Raw genomic sequence first — 17,896 nt, forward strand, 5'->3', positions numbered from 1 at the left:
GAAGGACTTTGTCAGTCCAATCACCAATTAGGAGAGTCACCAACCCATGACATGTTTATAATTCAGTAATAAATCTGGCCTGTAGGTCGACCTTCCCTGTTCCACACAATAATAAGTGATGCAACATCATTCCAATAATCTGCACCAACAAGTTAAGCAAGTTTCTCAGGCAGCCGATGCCCTGGGCTTCCTGTACTGAACATTCACCATGACATCAAAACTGACAGCAAGGAAGAGCTACAAGAGTGTCATACAACCAAGAGATTCAACTACAAGTATGTAGCCAACGGGGATATGCGGGATGGGGGGGTGTCCTGCCATTTAGCCTGAATGACTGAATTGAAAGTGCCTCCCTTTTGAGGTCCTGACTGATCCTTTCCAGTCACCAAATGAAAAATCACCAGCACATTGAATTTTGTTGATTGCATTGAAGAAGTAAAGTTAACATTTGATACTTTAACATCAAAGTCATTATTTCATTTCAGATCCATTGTGAGTGTATTATTCATGCTGCTTCTATTAATTTATATACAGGTATAAAAATAAAGGTGTGAGACCTGGAATTTCTGCTGGATTTTATGTCTTTATCTTTTACTCTCACACATAAGCCCACACATTATCAAAATCTGCCTTACAATAAATTTTATTTTTAAATCAGACAAAGCTGCTGAACAAATCTCTGTTGTTTTAACTGTCTTGCTTGGGGAAAAAACACAAAATAATGTTTTTTGTTTTTGTGGTTTTTATAGGCCGACTTGAATCATTTTCGTCCAAAATACACCGGGGGCTGCGTGAGCTACAAGTTAAAGTTTACCTATATAATTATCCTACATAGCTGATAGGTTCAGGAAAAGATATATTTATAATCAGAAGTCAAAACATGGGTTTGACCGCCCTACCTGCCGAGAATTTTGTCTATCAGACATCAGCTGCCGATCACACCTGTACCAGGTAATAATCTAGCTTCTCCATTGTACCTGCAACCTTAAATCACCAGCGCCGCCACTGTATATAAGTGTGTTATACGTGCTTATTTTATTAATAATTATATCTGTTAAATATAATCTTACCTTGCAATACAAAGTGTCTTTGTATTATTCCAGCATCGTATCCGTGTTTCTTGACAAAATGGAGACTTCAGCTTTAAAATACTTTCACTTTTATTTACACACAGCAGGAAATAGTTACATACCTTCATACCAAACGTGGAAGCGGTCTAAGCAGAAATGGACTCGGACTCAGTGTCCCGGCGTATTATTTTGGGGGATATTATCCATGTCATTTAATAACAAGTAACAATAAGAGTAATGGGACAAGCTCCCCCCGCCAACTAATTCTCTCATAATGCACTTTTTTCATTATATTTGTACATGCAAAACGCGGCACCCGCTTGCACACTGCCGGAGAGTGTGGTCCAATGGCAGGAGGTAATGAACACTGTTTTTAACATAGTGCCTTTTGGTTTAATTATGAATACACAAGGAGAATCTATGGTCTAATGCAGTATTTGCCTTATCAACAATGGAAAGTAAACCAATTAATACATAGTTCTTTTTCTTAGCTGTAACTGAAAGACATAAAGATATTTATTTTGGGTGACAGAATAAAGAATCCTGCAAAACGTGCTTCAGCTGAATGAAATGTTTGGCATTATAGACTTGAAGTGGTAAGAGCTGAATTGATGGTAATAAACTAATATGTAATAAATATTTTTCTGAATTTCAATGAAGTATCTGACCTCAGAGGTCCGGTGCCAGATCAGTGACTCAGAGCTCTTTGGCAGGACAACTTGCATCAGGAAGGATGTAGAGGAGAAGTTACCAGAGTGCATGAACCCCAGCTGACCACTGGGTGGATATATTCACCACTTTCAGTCAGAAGCACATCATCCACAGAAAGATGTCTTTTCTCATTCAGTTTGCAGTGAGCTTTCCAGGCACCAGTGCATCTGTGGGGAGGATCTTCTCCATAATGAACAGTACTTGGATGGACAAGCAAAACCATATGAAGCTACAGACTCTTGCTCGCCACAAGTCAGAACCTGGACCACACTTTTACGGACTTGTATAAGGAGATCCTACAAAAGAAAATGCTTTTGAGGAGCATACATTCTTCAGTGAATTTCATGTGAACATGTGAACCTTACAGTATGATATAACATCGTATAATGCATATAACAGTAAATTAACATTTAATATTGATCTTAGGAAACAAAGAAAATGCACTGGATTTGTCCAGAAAGCAACAGTGAATATTTGTACACTGTTGAATAGCCTGAGTTTGTCCATAGTCAGTATTTATACAATACACATACATTTCTTTCTTAAGTTTCTTAAAACAGCAACAGTGAATGTTAATGCACTACTAATTGCACTGAGATGTTTAACACTAGATTTACCGAGTTTTTATTCTCTGCTGAGAGTCCCAAGGTGTTTGTCACCCCTGCTGTGATTTTCGCAGGTCTTCAGCCCCATCCTCCTCCTGCTTTTGTTGTGCAAACACACCCATTACCTGTGAGGCCTGGCGCATTTGCATTTTTTACTCAGAGCAGCTCAAATCCAAGGCAGGCTAAACCTCTGTGTGTGACATGGAAACCTTCACAAAAGTCTGCCATATCTATACCAAATATCCCACACGCTGACTGACCTGCAAATATGAAAGACGCACATTCACAAAATATATGGAAACACAAGTCTGTGTTATTTATAAAACAAATTGAGTGAAAATAGAATGAAAAGTTGCTAATAGAATGAAATGAATAAAATGAAAACATGCTAACACTTCAGTCTCCAATGCATGTTTGTATATAAATGTCATAAGCTGAGTGAAGTCATGGTCCATGGTTTTTGACATGCTCATACACATACAGAATAAAATGTCATTTCATTTTCATTGGCCATCACTGAATTATAACACCAAAAGTGAATTTTGTTTTTGTGTGATCTCTCCAGCTTTGCATGTTTGGCTGTTCATGTAAAAATTGATGTATCCGTGCCTCAGTTCCAGGTTCATCTCTTCGTCATCTTTCTGCCTTTTGTCTCAGTGGTTACTGTCCCACACAGTCTGTCTATCTTTCAAAGTCTGTGTTTGCAGCGTTTGAAAACCCAGTGACCATCATCCCTGTATTTGGCAATGGAGTTCCTTGGCTAGAAGAATCTGAAACAATCTTCTTTTTCCTTTCCACCCTGTAGATGCTTTGTACAGAACGTAGGCATTCACGGCCACCAAGTCCAGCATGTTGTAAAACACAGCTACTGGCCACTTGCTTGTTGCTGCTCGTACTGAATACAGTCGCGCCATTCTAAACACTGACGTGGAGAATTCCTCTCCCTGTGCAGTGTCCTTTGCCAATGGAGGAAGTTCACGGCAAACGTTATTCACCATGCCCAGTAAAGTGAAGCAGTCTGTGTGACAGTGACAGTGAGGTGAAGAAATTGTCCATTGTGACATTTCTCCCGTCATCCAGAAATGACTCCATCAGACTCATGACCACGTTCTCTGCCAGCCTTCACCAAGAACTGTGCTGAAAGTTTCACTCCAGGAGAACACATGAACATAGATGTACAGCTGTTCTCGACCAAGGTTCATTGTCCATGCAGTATATTTACATTTACATTTACAGGATTTGGCAGACGCCCTTAGCCAGAGCGACTTACATAAGTGCTTTGAGACTCTGCAATGAATTTCCGATGCTAGCTCAATAAGGACCCCAGCTACAAATACTATCTCTGAGAACGCCATTGAGTAGTGCAGAATTTTTATTTAATTTTATTTTTTTAAAACACACACCAGAAAAAGAGTCGAGTAAGAATATAGAAGTTCTACGTCAGGTATTTCTGAAAAAGAAAAGTTTTGAGTCGTCGCTTGAAGACATTCAAGGATTCAGCTGTTCGGACATCTAGGGGGAGTTCATTCCACCAATTAGGTGCCAGGACAGAGAAGAGCCGAGATGCGTGTCTTCCTTGTGCCTTGAGGGGAGGTGGGACCAGTCGAGCAGTGCTGGAGGATCGGAGAGATCGTGGTGCAGAGCGGGGTGTGATGAGGTCCTTTAGGTAGGATGGTGCCAGAGAATTTTTGGCTTTGTATGCGAGCATCAGTGTTTTGAATCTGATGCGTGCAGCTACAGGAAGCCAGTGGAGGGAGCGCAGCAAAGGAGTGGTGTGGGAGAACTTGGGAAGGTTGAAAACAAGACGAGCAGCTGCATTCTGAATCAGTTGGAGGGGATGGATGGCGCTCAGTGGTAAACCCGCTAGAAGCGAGTTGCAGTAGTCAAGGCGTGAGATGACGAGGGACTGGACGAGTATCTGGGTAGCCTGGGTGGAAAGAAATGGACGTATCCTCCTGATGTTAAAGAGGAGAAACCGACAAGAGCGAGAAAGACTGGCGATATGTGAGGAAAATGACAACCGATCATCTATGGTAACTCCAAGGTTTCTAGCAGAAACCGAAGGACGGATCAGGGAGTTGTCAAAGGAGATCGCAAGGTCCTGGAGGGGGGATGAGTCAGCCGGGATGTAAAGCAACTCAGTTTTACTAGTGTTGAGTTTTAGCTGGTGAGTGGTCATCCAAGATGAGATGTCTGCCAAGCATGTAGAGATCTTAGTGGAGACATGAGTGTCTGAGGGAGGGAAGGAGAGGATGAGTTGAGTGTCATCGGCATAGCAGTGGTAGGAGAAGCCATGTGAGGATATAACTTCGCCAAGAGATTTAGTGTAGAGGGAGAATAGATGAGGGCCAAGAACCGAGCCCTGAGGGACACCGGTGGAAAGACAACGTGGAGTAGATGTGGATCCATTCCATGTCACTTGGTATATCGCATCCAAGCCGGACAAATTTGGAATCAAGTTCTGGATGGCCACGGATTTGGAGACCAAATACGTCTGCAACGTGTCCCCTAACTTGGGAAAGGACCCCAGTCACCAGAAAAGGGAGAGGCTGGCAGAGAACATGGTCATGAGTCTGATGGAGCCATTTCTGGATGACGGGAGAAATGTCACAACGGACAATTTCTTCACCTCACTGGCACTGTCACACAGACTGCTTCAGCGCAAAACAACACTACTGAGCACAGGGAATAAAGTTTGGTATGAACTTCCTCCAATTTCAAAGGACACTGCACAGCAAGAGGAATTCTCCGCGTCAGTGCTTAGAAGTGGCAGTGTCTCCTTGACAATTTATGCACCAAAAAAAACAAGATTGTGTGTGTTCTGAGTTCCTTGGACCAAGATGTGGCGATCTGTGAAGGCAGAAAGAGGAAACCCAACACGATAACAGACTATAACCACATGAAGGTATGTGAATGTGTGTATAATTTTACATCAGTGCTACAATGTTTTCTGATATGTACTATACAGGCCTATATAGAAAGAAGGTAGAAAAAAAGCAAATACACTCATGACTCTCTCTCTCTCTGCTGTTATAGTGTGGTGTAAATGTGTTGGACCAAATGGCGCGCATGTATTCTGTAAGAGCAGCAACATGCAGGTGGCCAGTAGCTGTATTTTACAACATGCTGGACCTGGTGGTGGCAAATTCCTACGTTCTGTACAAGGCATGTACAGGGTGGGAAGGCAAAAGAAGATTATTTTTGAGTCATCTAGCCAAGGAACTCCATTGCCAATTTATGCCACAAAAGGCTATGGGGACAGAGGAAGGCTGCTGCTGTGCCAGGACTTGTATGGACAACTCAGTGTCAGGTACAGGAGAACTGCAACAGAAACCGCAGAAGGTTTACCAGTGCAAAGTGTTACAAATTCACTTGCGCCAAATGCAGGGATGATGGTCACTGGGTCTGCAAACACTGCAAAGTTTGAAACACTCAATTTTTTTAATAAATAAAACAGACTTGTGCTTCCATATATTTTGTGAATGTGTGTCTTTCATATTTCCAGGTCAGTCAGCGTGTGGGATATTTGGTATAGATATGACAGACTTTTGTGAAGGTTTCCATGTCACACACAGAGGTTTAGCCTGCCTTGGATTTTAGCTGCTCTGAGTAAAAAAATGCAAATGTGCCAGGCCTCACAGGTAATGGGTGTGTTTGCACAACAAAAGCAGGAGGACAATGGCCCAAGAAACTCTCAGCAGGGATGCTAATAGGTGTTAGGCCCAGGGAATTTACGCAAATTCGCGTAGATATGGCAGTTCTAGTGGAAGTTCTATTTAAAAAATGTACAGTGATTTGATGTAGAATATGTGTTTATTTTTGTAAGTGATTATTCCCCTGATCCCTTTCTGATGATGATGGTGATGATGAGGAGGAGGATGAGACAAAGTGGTCATTAGCTGACTGAGGAAGGGCGCTATGCGTGTGCATGAGATCACACATGTACACACACGAGCTACACAAGTGTCCCGTTTTGGTGCTTTGAAAATGTGGTCACTCTAGTGAAATACTAAACTTGTCACATCTCTACATAAATTAAATTATTTGATGAGAACTGGAGAGTTTGACTAGCCTCTGAACCTCCATCCTCTCAGCCAACACAAGCAGGATCGTTAATTTTGTTATTGCTTGGTGAAGGTTTTTTTAAATGTCAAGAGTAACTATTATGAAATAGTAAACCTGAAAGAGATTGTTCCTGAGGTAATGTACTCTATACCTTAAGAGAGACTCCAGCTGGAATACACTTAAGCTAATGAACGCGGCAAAGGTAAAATACAATTTCAGAGTAATGTAATACATAGTCTTACTCTCCAGCTAATAGGCCAGTGAAAATTGAGGAATGTCCAGTTCAGTGTTTTTTATGACTTTTTTCCTGAAGATCATAAAAGTAACAAATTAACTTTTTACTCAAAATATGTTCTGAAACATTCTGCCAGTTAATTATTTTATTATTTTTTTAATTATGCATTTTGAGATCAGTTGCAGGGTGGCACAGTGGCACAGTGGTTAGTGCTGCTGCCTCACAGTAAGAAGGGCCTGGGTTTGCTCCTGGTCCTTCCTGAGTGGAGTTCGCATGCTGTCCCTGTGTTCGTGTGGGTTTCTGCCAGGGCCTCTGGTTTTCTCCTATGGTCTGAAAGAGTGCAGGATAGGTTGATTGGCGAGTCTAAATGTGACCCATCACCACGAAATGAGTCTTATGGGTGAAATTTACAAGATTTCAGTTTTAAAAAATGTGACCCATCACAAACAAAATGAGTCTTATGGGTGAGATTTACAAAATTTGTACATCTCACCCATAAGAATCATTTCGTGGGGATGGGTTACAAATGGGTCGTGTCTGTGTGCCCTGCGGTGGGTTGGTTCCTGCCTGTGCCTCTTGTTCCTGGGATAGTCTCTGGTCCCCCCTGCTACCCCAGTTTGGATTAAGTGGTTACAGTGATGGATGGAGATAAACTACTATGATATCTATTCGCATGCTGTGCACTAAGAATGAAGAACTGCAGTGCGATTAGCACAATAGAAAGTAATTCCCTTTATTTTATTGCTCATAGTTCATATTACATGTATGGAGGGCATTGACATGTCGACCACATTGTGGAACTTCTCATTACATCCAACACTTTCATCCATCACTGATCTCCGTACCAGTGTCTGACTGTGACCAGACTCCATACTTTCACAAATTGCAGTGAGAAATGACAAACCCATCAAATGCTGAAGTGAATATGGACAAAACACGTACAATGTATGGTTTTATCAGCCCCCTATATCTGGCATTGCACCTGCTGGTACAGAGGCTTTCAGGAATATTTCATTACCTGAAACAATTGTAAACCCTCACTGGCTGAAACTCATCAAAAACAAACTAGGATGAAACGCTGAAATACCCGGTAAATTTTGAAAAAGATTTGGATAAAGGGATCTTAAATAAAAAATGCTTTGACCTGGAAATCTTTCCGCTAGATATCCGAGGTCATGCTTGGAGGGTCCCATTCAAATCAGCAAACTTTTATCTAGCTTTAAAAAAGTCATCAGTGTTGATCGGTTTTTCCTGCTAGGCTTCCGATGACGATGGTTCGGTGTCCATGTCAACAGCGGGGGACGTATTTGTCAGCTTCTCAGAGGAACCTGTGGTCTCCAGTTCCTGGAAAACGGAGCCCAAAGACCAAACATTACAGGTACATTTCAAACATTTTTCCATAACCACTTCTCCAGTTCTGGGTCTTGGAGAGACTGAAGTCCCTGGAAAAGAGGCAGAGGCACCAGTCCATTGTAGGGCTGAAACTCACAAACTTTGCATAACTCTGGTTCACCATATTTTTGGAGGGAAATACATAACAGTCTTGCGGAGAATAAGTAATGAAACAGCAACAATCCTGAGCCTAGGAATCAAACCCACATCCCTGGAAGACATTAGGCAACAGGACTACCCAAAGTATGCCATTTTCGAGCCTGAACAACCAAAACGTGCCATCTCAGCATCTGAAACTATAAATCTTGCTTCAGAGCGTAAGGTAAGCCAGCATGCAGAGCAGTTGAGGTTATGTCCAATGCTCAAGGGCTGAAGAATGATATAATTATTTTGCTGGTCCTGAGATTCAATCCCACAAGCTTCTGGACAGACAGCAGCACGGAGCAGAGACCCATAGCAGAATTATATATAATAGATTTTTAGGTATATATTTCCTGTCTGTTCATCACTACTGACTCACATCTAGTTTGCAGTCATGCATGTGGAAGATGATGTTGTCCACGTCACGGTCTCCCACACTGGGTATCCTACACTCACAAAACAGAAGACGACGTCATGGTTACAGAAGCAGGCCTTCGTCACTGTCATTCCCAGTGTCACCCTCTTAAATGCCTCGACGAGTCGACTTACATGGTGGACAAACTCCTCTGCAGTAAGACCACGCTAGCGATGACCCCTAGTGCAACAGAAAGCACGAGACCCAAACCCACGCCGACGTAAACTGCAGCTGAGTGACCAAAATGGAGAAACAAAGGGCTCACCTGCTGAAGTCCTCTTACATTAAAAACAGCATCATTATTATTAATAATGAAGTTCTAAGGAACTACCAGCCTATATTTAACAGACCTAAAATGATCAGCTAGTACCTGGAGAAGACAGGGAGGAATTGATGCTGGAGCATCTTCCTTTGATGAGCTGGATGTCATCCAGAGCCAGGTGTCCCGGCCCACCCTCCCCTCTCTCGTATACAAAAACAAACTGGGGGGGGGGGGGGGGGGGGGGGGGGGAAGGCGGAGTATTATGGTTACCTTTAGAATGTTACTGAAGGTAACTCAAAGATAAACACTTAACCACCTTAACTACTACGCCACCTGCTGGCTAGATACCATATAGGTTTGTTCCAAAAGTGACATAGGTATGACTTTACATTATAGACAGGTGGGAGTAAGCTAGCTTAAGAACATCCCGGCAGATACGTGTATGTCCATTTACCCAAAATGGCTCCATGTTGCTGACCGCCACAGTGGCCTCTATCCAGGTGTCCCCTTGGCTGGTGGCCTCTGTCCACAGCAGCAGGTCCTTCTCGTCATCGCCAAAGGGGTTCCTGGTTTTGTCGAGAGTGCTGTGAGGACCCAAAGCCAGCCAGCAGTCCTCACCTATGAGGTGTTCATGAGAGAGGCTCTTTTGGGAGACTTAGTTATGTTCATCACAGATTTGCTGGCTGAGCTACCTGGTGCCGCTGTAGAGGCTGAGGTTGCCGATGTTCTGACCATGCCTGTGGTACCAGAAGCTCAAGCAGCCGTCTCCCTGGGTTGGTTGGAAGACCTCGCTGTACAACATGGCCTTGTCACCCTTCTGTCCCACTGCGCTGTCCACATACACATAGTAGCCTGGCGAGAGACCAACTGTGAACTCAAAGACTCTGAGCCGCACACGTATCGTTTATAAATTTGGCTAATATCGTTCTGCCCTTGTTTTGCAGTACATTCTCCATGGAGATACGACCTTGGCTGGAGCCCATGGTGTGGTCCACGCGGGGCCCCGTGCTGGGAAGAGGGGAGCTCCCTCGCCCGCGTAGCCAATCGGCTTGGTCGCCTGCCTCAACGTTGGTCCACCCGCACAGACTGCCCTGGAAGTCGCAGACTCCAGGGGGTGGGCAGGCTCCATTAGACAGCAGCACGTCGTCAATGGCGACGCCCCCAGATACTCCTGTCCCCCGGACTCCCTCTACCACAATCTGGAACATAATGACAGTAATTGCCCAACAACCTTATCTGCAGAGTTTGCAATGTGGTGACATGAAGATCGCATATCTATCAGTCATGACCCCACTTAGCCAACCTTACCCGGAATGCAGACCCCTCCATAGGATCCAGCCTGACATTGCCAAGCCTCCACAGCTCCCCCTGGCTGCCAGTCTTTGAAAAAACAAGTTTGCGTCCGCCATCCTCGCTCTGCTGATACACGTTTAGGGTACTTATGCTGTCCCCATCCATGTGGTACCAGACCTGTAGACAGTCACCTGTTCCTGTGATAGGGAGATGGTGTGACCATCAAGCACATGGAATGGGACAGTGAGACTTCAGCAGGATGGGGGTAAATTTCACTTCGATTTACCCGCAGCGAATTCTGGGGAGACCAGTGAGGCCATGTGACCAGGGGGCTGGGAGCTTGAGGAGCCCAGGTAAAAGTAATGTCCATGGGGCGTGTCAGTGGTGTGATCGGATCCTGGCTCCCTACTGGGACCACCACCAGAACGCCGCACCCAGCTCTCCGAGGTCCAGTCACAGTCACTGTCCTCAAAGTCACACAGGTCTGGGGGTCCTGGGTCCGTTGGATGCATGTAGACCAGAGGAATTAGGATGAGATGATTGTGGTCCCAAAGCCGCGGATCAGCACTGGACACCAGTAACATTTAACAGTGTTATTCCTTCTAGGTTAATAGATCGATGCTGATAACCAAGCATGGGTATCAACAGCCAATGTCACCAGCAAAGGGTGTACCGGAGTGACGGCAAGCTCCAGGGGTAAGAGTGATGTCATCCAGAGCAACGTCTCCCGCCCAACCACCTACAGACGCCTCCAGCACCACCTGATGAACCTCCTGCGGGGTCACATGACTCTGGGTCATCTGCCACATGTCGCTTTGCATGCCCTGCCTCTTCCACATCTGTGGGGGAGGGGATGGGGGGTTGGAGTGGAGGTCTAGTGAAGCAGAAGCAACTCAAAGCCTTCTGTAACTGCTCATCCTGGTCAGGGTTGCCAATTTCTCAAAAACTATAATTGCTAATTATCACTGCCCACTCCTTGGGTGACACACTTTTCCCACATGTTAGCTGAGGGCTCCTTTAAGCCCTGAGACATATACCTTTCAGTTGCTTACTTTCTATTAGTGACCCCGACACAGGGACCATAATTGCTTGTATGTAGAAAACCCCAAAAGACTGTTGTGTCCGGTTTGTTAACTGTAGCTGCCCCCTACGTCCCTGGCTTGACCGCGGACTGGCCTTACCAGTGTCCTCTGTTGGGGCTGAGATTCTTGCAGGTATAACCTTAGGCTTCCAACTGTGGCACCAAACATGTGGTACCAGAAAGTGATGCAGTAGCCTTGGGGGCCAGCAGGTGGCAGCAGAGGGGACTTCAGCTGGGCCACATCCCCTACTCTGCTTGGAGAGGAGCTCTCGACATATAGGTAATTCCCTATAGACCACATCAAATAAGGGCAAATGAGAAGTCAGCAATAATCCACTTAATAATCACGTATCAGCATGTAGTAAAGGCTTCCCCCACTATCCAAAAGTACAACATTCCTATGACACCTTTTGTAATCCGAAATGGCGTAAAGCAACCAATTACCATTACTTTATATGGGAAAAAGTTTAGAGCATTCCCAAACCAAAAAAATTATCTACGAAATCATACCAAATATGAGTGATGTGTTGCACTGTGACTTTAAAATGGCTACAATGTCACTAGGCAAAAGGAATTTTTCAGCCCTATTAAATGCTTAAGGACAATATGTGACAGATCGATTATAATTTTACAGGACTACCCTCATACATGCGGTCTGTTATTGACCAAAACGTCACTATGCTGCGCATACTTGTACCTGTACCTGTACCTATACCTGTACCTATAGAGTACCTATATGTATACCTGTATGTATACCTGTACCTATACAGTACCTATACCTATACCTGTACCTATAGAGTACCTATATGTATACCTGTACGTATACCTATACCTGTACCTATACAGTACCTATACCTATACCTGTACCTATACAGTACCTATACCTATACCTGTACCTATAGAGTACCTATATGTATACCTGTACGTATACGTATACCTGTACCTATACAGTACCTATACTTATACCTGTACCTATACAGTACCTATACCTGTACCTATACCTTTACCTATAGAGTACCTATACATATACATGTACGTATACCTGTACCTATACAGTACCTATACCTATAGAGTACCTATACGTATACCTTTACATATACGTATACCTGTACCTATACAGTACCTATACCTGTACCTATACCTTTACCTATAGAGTACCTATTCGTATACATGTACCTATACCTATATCTTTTCCTATACCTATACCTATATTAGGCTCGCTGATAAACAAATGATAAAGGGTATTTTTTCTTTTCTTTCTTTTTCGTTAAAGTGAAAATCCTCTTCGGATTTCTTTCGATTAGCGAAAACAGGGCTAAGTGGAGTAAAACAGGTGATACCTGTAATAAATCATGAATACAGGTAAATCATCAGACCTGCAGTTACTGAATGATGTACAGTACTGTGGCATAACATGTAATTTAAAATGAACTTTTTGTCACTAAACGTTAAGCCCTTCTGCTTAGTAATGGTGGCCTGTAGCTTTCCTTCCCAAGGAACAATTACAATACTAGATGCTTTTATCCAAAGCCATTTACATTACAAGGAAGGGTTACAGTTTACCTGACTTTCTGAGGATTTGAACCCACAACCTTTACATTGTTAGTAAAATGTTCTACTTCTTGAGTGTCAACAGCTTAATGTGGAAATTTGTTTGTGGTAATGATGACGGGGAGCAGGTCTGAATCCCACAGTTCCCCAAGCCCATGAGAACTGTTTGTGGGGTAATTCCTATCCCTTACCTGCTCCTGTGAATTACTGTTCAAAATGTACTGCATTGTTTGACCAGAAGGTGGCCTGTTGGTTAACCACCTAGCCTGCAGTACATAAAATTGTAAGACATGGGATTTTCTTTACATCCAGATACTTAAGAGGTAACCAAACGATGGCCTTCAGCTAACCCAAGCCAGTGGTGTGGTCCCCCGCGGGTCCAGTGTTAGCGGTGACAGATGGTCCGGTCCAGCTCTGCCAGTCCAGGTCATCACTGGCTGCCTGGACCCAGCCGCAGGAGTGGTCCTCAAAGGAGCAATTGTGAGAGGAGGGGTCTGTATTGGGGAGGGAGGCATTTCAACAGAAATAGGAGCTGTACCTGCCCATTGAAATATTATAGAAAATAAAGTCATTTAATTAATTTCCTTATTGCATCCGCTCAGTGGGTAACACCAGCTGGTTGGGAGTCCAGTCTGCATGGACTCGCTGGGTTTGCACTGCATTCCTCTCACAGTCCAAAACACATGCAGGTAGGTGAAGTGGTGCTTCTGAATCACCCTGAGTGTGTGTTTATTTGGTCCAGGTATACCTTACTTTGTGGGGACCAAATTTCCTGACTGCAAAAATCTGTGACTGTAATGAAAAAACTAAAAATGCAAAAACTCTTGTATTTTCTTTGGTTATTTATGGTTATGGTTAGGGCTGGGTCGGGGTTGAGGTTGTCATAGTTAGCATTAGCATTTTTCCCATAAAAATGAATGAGCGGTCCCCAGAAAGATATGATTACATGACTGTGTGTGTGTGTGTGTGTGTGTGTGTGCGGTAGCCTGGCATTGCTTTCCGGTAATTCATTTTTATCCTCTGTAGAGGACATTATGCCTTTGCTCATTCCCCTCACATTACACATGCGGCTCTATTAAGACCTGAGGGCAGTGAGGGCCCTAAGATAACAGCACATATGTGGGTATTTCTAACTTCTGCTTCTTGTCAAATCAAAATCTGAATTCATATTAAAAAATGTTTTTTCCCTGGATCTCTTTTATCCTTCATGTTCCCATTTCTCACAGCATCAGGTATGTGACGAGGCTGCCACCTGGTGGCTGGTAGGATGCCTCGCAGTTATGGAAGGAGATGATCATTAACCCAAGGATAAAGAAGTTGCAGCACACTCCTATTTGTATCTGTAAGGCCGAAGTGGAGAGAGTGGAAACCGTTCTAATACACAACTCATCAACCAGGCGCACAAAAGACTGTACTTCCTGAGGAAGCTGAGGAAATTTGGTATGTCAAACAAACTGCACTGTACATTTCTGGAACAACCTTCCCCTGTCTGCAGGACATCTATGACAGCAGGGTCATCAAGAGGGCCCACAATATCATCAAAGACAACACACACCCCCAACACATCGTGTTCACACCCCTCCCCTCGGGAAGACGCTACAGGAGCATAAAGTTACGCACCACAATATTGACGAAAAGCTTTTTCCCTCAAGCAATCAGACACTTGAACAATGCGAAAAGCTCAAGTTGATCTGACCCCATATTCATATTCATATCATATTCATATCCAACTCTTACTGTAAGTCATTTAGCACTGTGAACTTTATCCAGTGATTCTTCTATTTTTTATACATTTTTTATTTATTAGGCCACCCTGCCTCACCTACTCGGCCCCGGGGGCCCCCATGCTGCTGGGCTCCCAGGCACACAGGCCGTGCTCGAAGCCGCACCTCCCGTTAGGGGAGGGGTTCACAGTGCTGTCCTTCTGTCAGAACACAGTAACAGTTTCAGCAAATATGACAAAGTTACTTCTGTAAAAGTTACTGACTGAACCATTAACTGCAAAATAACATCAAAATAATGTCATTCTTTAGATGCAATAGAATCAACATTATTCTGCCATTGTAGACAGTAAATATAATGGAGAGTGATTGGACACCACATTGTAAATGTCATATATTCATGCCAGATACTGTATTTGCTGTGAGCTTCTCAAAGGCTCCTACACCTGTGCTGCTGGTGTGTGGGAAGCCCTTCAGCGCTGAATGTGAAATGTCTCTTCGTATGGATGAAGTTACCATCGTGTAGCCTGATGGCATCTCAATGGGAGTCAGTGCCCTACTGGGGATCTATTTTATCTTTGGAGTTAGATATGCAGAGAATGTAAAGAAGACTCTGTAACACTTTACTTAACCTTCCTATGGTGTTTGGGTTGGCACCGACCCGACTGTAAGTGTAACCGGTCAGTTCCTGCCTATACTCCGCGTTGTGTTTGTGGGTGTTATCAGGTGTGTGGGGTGCAGGAGGGAGGGATAAAACAGACGCCGCTGTCGTTCCTGAAGTTTACTGAACCTCTCTGTTGGGAACAATTAGAAAGGGGATAAACCTCTCGCTCTCTCTGCACAAAGTAATACAACGTATATGCTTATGTAAAGACAGGTTTTTTATCCCCTACTTATAACGCATAATAAATCAAATGATTAATCTCAATAACTGATTTATTAACCCGGGGGACCCTGCCACTAGATCCTCACCTCTCCGCGTGTGCAGTACAAGAAAGGGAAGAGGAAATGATGTCGGAACCCTTATGAAGGGGAAAAGACAGAGGGAGGGGCGATGCAGGACAAGAGCATCATGGGAAAATTTAAGGGATATTGTACCCATCAGGTTAAACAGAAAAAGGAAAACAGAATCTTGTATAATTATAAACAAAAGTAAAAAAACAACCTGTTACATAAGTTTATTATATTTCTGCCTCCTGGCGCCGACGCTGCCTGATGACCTCGCTCATGCGGGGGAAGGAGCTGGCATACCTGTGTGCATAAATGGAATAAGAGATTGGTTAACATGGGACTTTTGTATCGAAATGTGTGGGATGTGGTGATTTTCTGCCTCGTTGGTCTAATCGCTTACCTGAGGAACACATTCTTGTTACGCGTGACACCGCTCGCCGAAATGCATAAAAACACCACATAAATTTGTGTACTACATCAAGGCTTTTTGACTTTCTCTGGAAGCTCTATTTAAACAAAAATAATAAAAAAACACTAAATTCTGAATGCTCTTGCAAAGATTATAACGGCTTGGTTGTTGGGGTCGTTTTTAAGTTTAAAATGCATAAAGTACCACATAAATTTGTATACTGCATCAGGAACCTCTATTTTAACAAAATTTCACTAGGTCAGGCATGCCCAGAGAGGCAAGATGAGAACAATTCAGTTTATTTAGGATTAATATCACTCTGCATGTGGATGGAAGTTGTGTGTGTGTGTGTGTGTGTGTGTGTGTGTGTGTATGTGTATGTGTGTGTGTATGTGTGTGTGTGTGTATGTGTGTGCATGGAGGACTAGTAATATCTGTATATTACTGAAGGAACAGAAATGTGTGTATATGTGTCTGTGAAGGAGAAGAAATGTGTGTTTGTCACAGTAACAGGACAGAACTCCACAGCTGTGTGGTTCTGAAATAAGAAACATCTGCCCTTGTGTTATCAGATGGATAAAACTTTCTCTTTGCATGTGTGTCACTGTTTCTACCAAGCAAGCCACCAGCAGAGGCAGCAGCACAGAATGTGGAGCTCGTCACCAGAGGAAGGGGAGGGACGTCAGAGTAAGAATCCACCTTTCCACTGTGTTCAGGGCTATATCTGTATTGCTGCAATGCCACTGTGAGTGTATTGTGGGACACATTGTGGCTGATAATCTTATTCCTAAATTGTGTGGATTAAAAAGGAGAAACTTAACCTAAAATATAAAGTAAATCAGGATTCCTAAAAAAGAGATTATTTGCTTTTTTGGTCATTTGGAATCACATACAGTGCATCATTGATGATCAGGCATGTAGTGAAATCAGAATCCTATCCTCATTAATCTTAAGAAGATATAGAAAGGCTGCAGTCAGAATAACAAATCAACTTAACTGTCCATTCTCGCTGTTCCTAAATATGGTCATTTTTTAAACTTTTATTTTAGAATATTTTTTATCATATTAATATTTTGTTGTACGTTAAATAATGACTGTACCCGTTACCCATATCTGACGTGTTGTTATAGGGACGTAGGGAACGCAGGGTCTCAAATGATGCGATCGACTGGAAGCACGCAGTTACCTCAGGACGGCAGTAGGGGGCGGACGCGGGGTTCTACCGTCTTAAACCATATTTTTCTGTGAGAAGTAAAAATGTGTTACGCTTTATTTTTAATTACTTGTGAAATTGTTTATTTAGGTAGAAAACACTTGGTTTGCTTTTAATGATTCTTCTCCCATGTTTTAACACTAACAGGCGTGAGAGAGACGCCGTTCGCTAACTAGCTTGTCGATTGTCAGGTAGAGTTAGAAGTTCACCATTTTAATTAAGAAATATTTATTCCTGCTTGTATTTTGATCATTCAATATAACGTGTTATTAATGTGATTTATTTATGTTATTTTGCTTTTTAACTCTATGGCTATGCGCAGTTATGTCTCCCGTCTACTTTTACATGGTTATAGTATATAATGATTTAATCTAATTGTTTATGCTCATTTACATTAAAGTGCATTTATTTAATTGTATTATATGATTTATGTTACTCATTCACCTCAGTTATGCTTTGAGCTGCGCTGAACCAGGACATTAATAGGATACAACAGGAAGCCTTTATTGTCGGTGTACAGGTAACAAATACAATATATAATAATATATTTAGAGAAACATATAAAATGTACATATAGGGGGAGAAACCCCCCCCCCCCAATCATCAGGATTACATTTTAATCAGAGAGAAAAACTGTCATTTCCTGTGTTTGTTCAGCTTGCCAAACCCATTTATTTTTGTCTAAAATACGTCACACATCAGACAGTAAATATGGTTATACTGATCAAAAAGCAGAGATTTTACCTTTTTGCCGAGAAGCAGCGACATGTGACTCTGATAA

The 17,896-nt window shown here is 43.0% G+C and overlaps 2 protein-coding genes across 2 annotated transcripts in view; both read right to left on the bottom strand.

The window, feature by feature from the left end:
* The window catches only part of LOC125739964 (uncharacterized), a 262,341-nt gene that overhangs the window by 175,656 nt on the left and 68,789 nt on the right, over positions 1-17,896 (bottom strand). The window lies entirely within an intron of this gene.
* LOC125739967 (MAM and LDL-receptor class A domain-containing protein 1-like) lies at positions 7,424-10,959 on the bottom strand. The gene is made up of 10 exons (XM_049010573.1): positions 10,863-10,959; positions 10,476-10,756; positions 10,205-10,386; positions 9,864-10,095; positions 9,589-9,748; positions 9,351-9,480; positions 9,005-9,116; positions 8,769-8,865; positions 8,599-8,665; positions 7,424-8,030 (listed from the first exon to the last, which is right to left on the bottom strand). Exons 2-10 carry the CDS (start codon positions 10,699-10,701, stop codon positions 7,941-7,943), a joined length of 1,296 nt encoding a protein of 431 aa, XP_048866530.1. The 5' UTR covers positions 10,702-10,756; positions 10,863-10,959; the 3' UTR covers positions 7,424-7,940.

This window comes from Brienomyrus brachyistius, chromosome 4 (assembly GCF_023856365.1).
Source record: "Brienomyrus brachyistius isolate T26 chromosome 4, BBRACH_0.4, whole genome shotgun sequence".
NCBI lineage: Eukaryota > Metazoa > Chordata > Actinopteri > Osteoglossiformes > Mormyridae > Brienomyrus > Brienomyrus brachyistius.

Coding starts and splice junctions, on each gene's coding strand:
- LOC125739967 (XM_049010573.1), bottom strand. CDS start 10,701: ATGCATCCAACGGACCCAGGACCCCCAGACCTGTGTGACTTTGAGGAC. Junction 10,096..10,204: donor TGGAGGGGTCTGCATTCCGG/GTAAGGTTGGCT, acceptor ATTATGTTCCAG/ATTGTGGTAGAGGGAGTCCG. Junction 9,117..9,350: donor GCAACATGGAGCCATTTTGG/GTAAATGGACAT, acceptor CCCCCCCCCCAG/TTTGTTTTTGTATACGAGAG.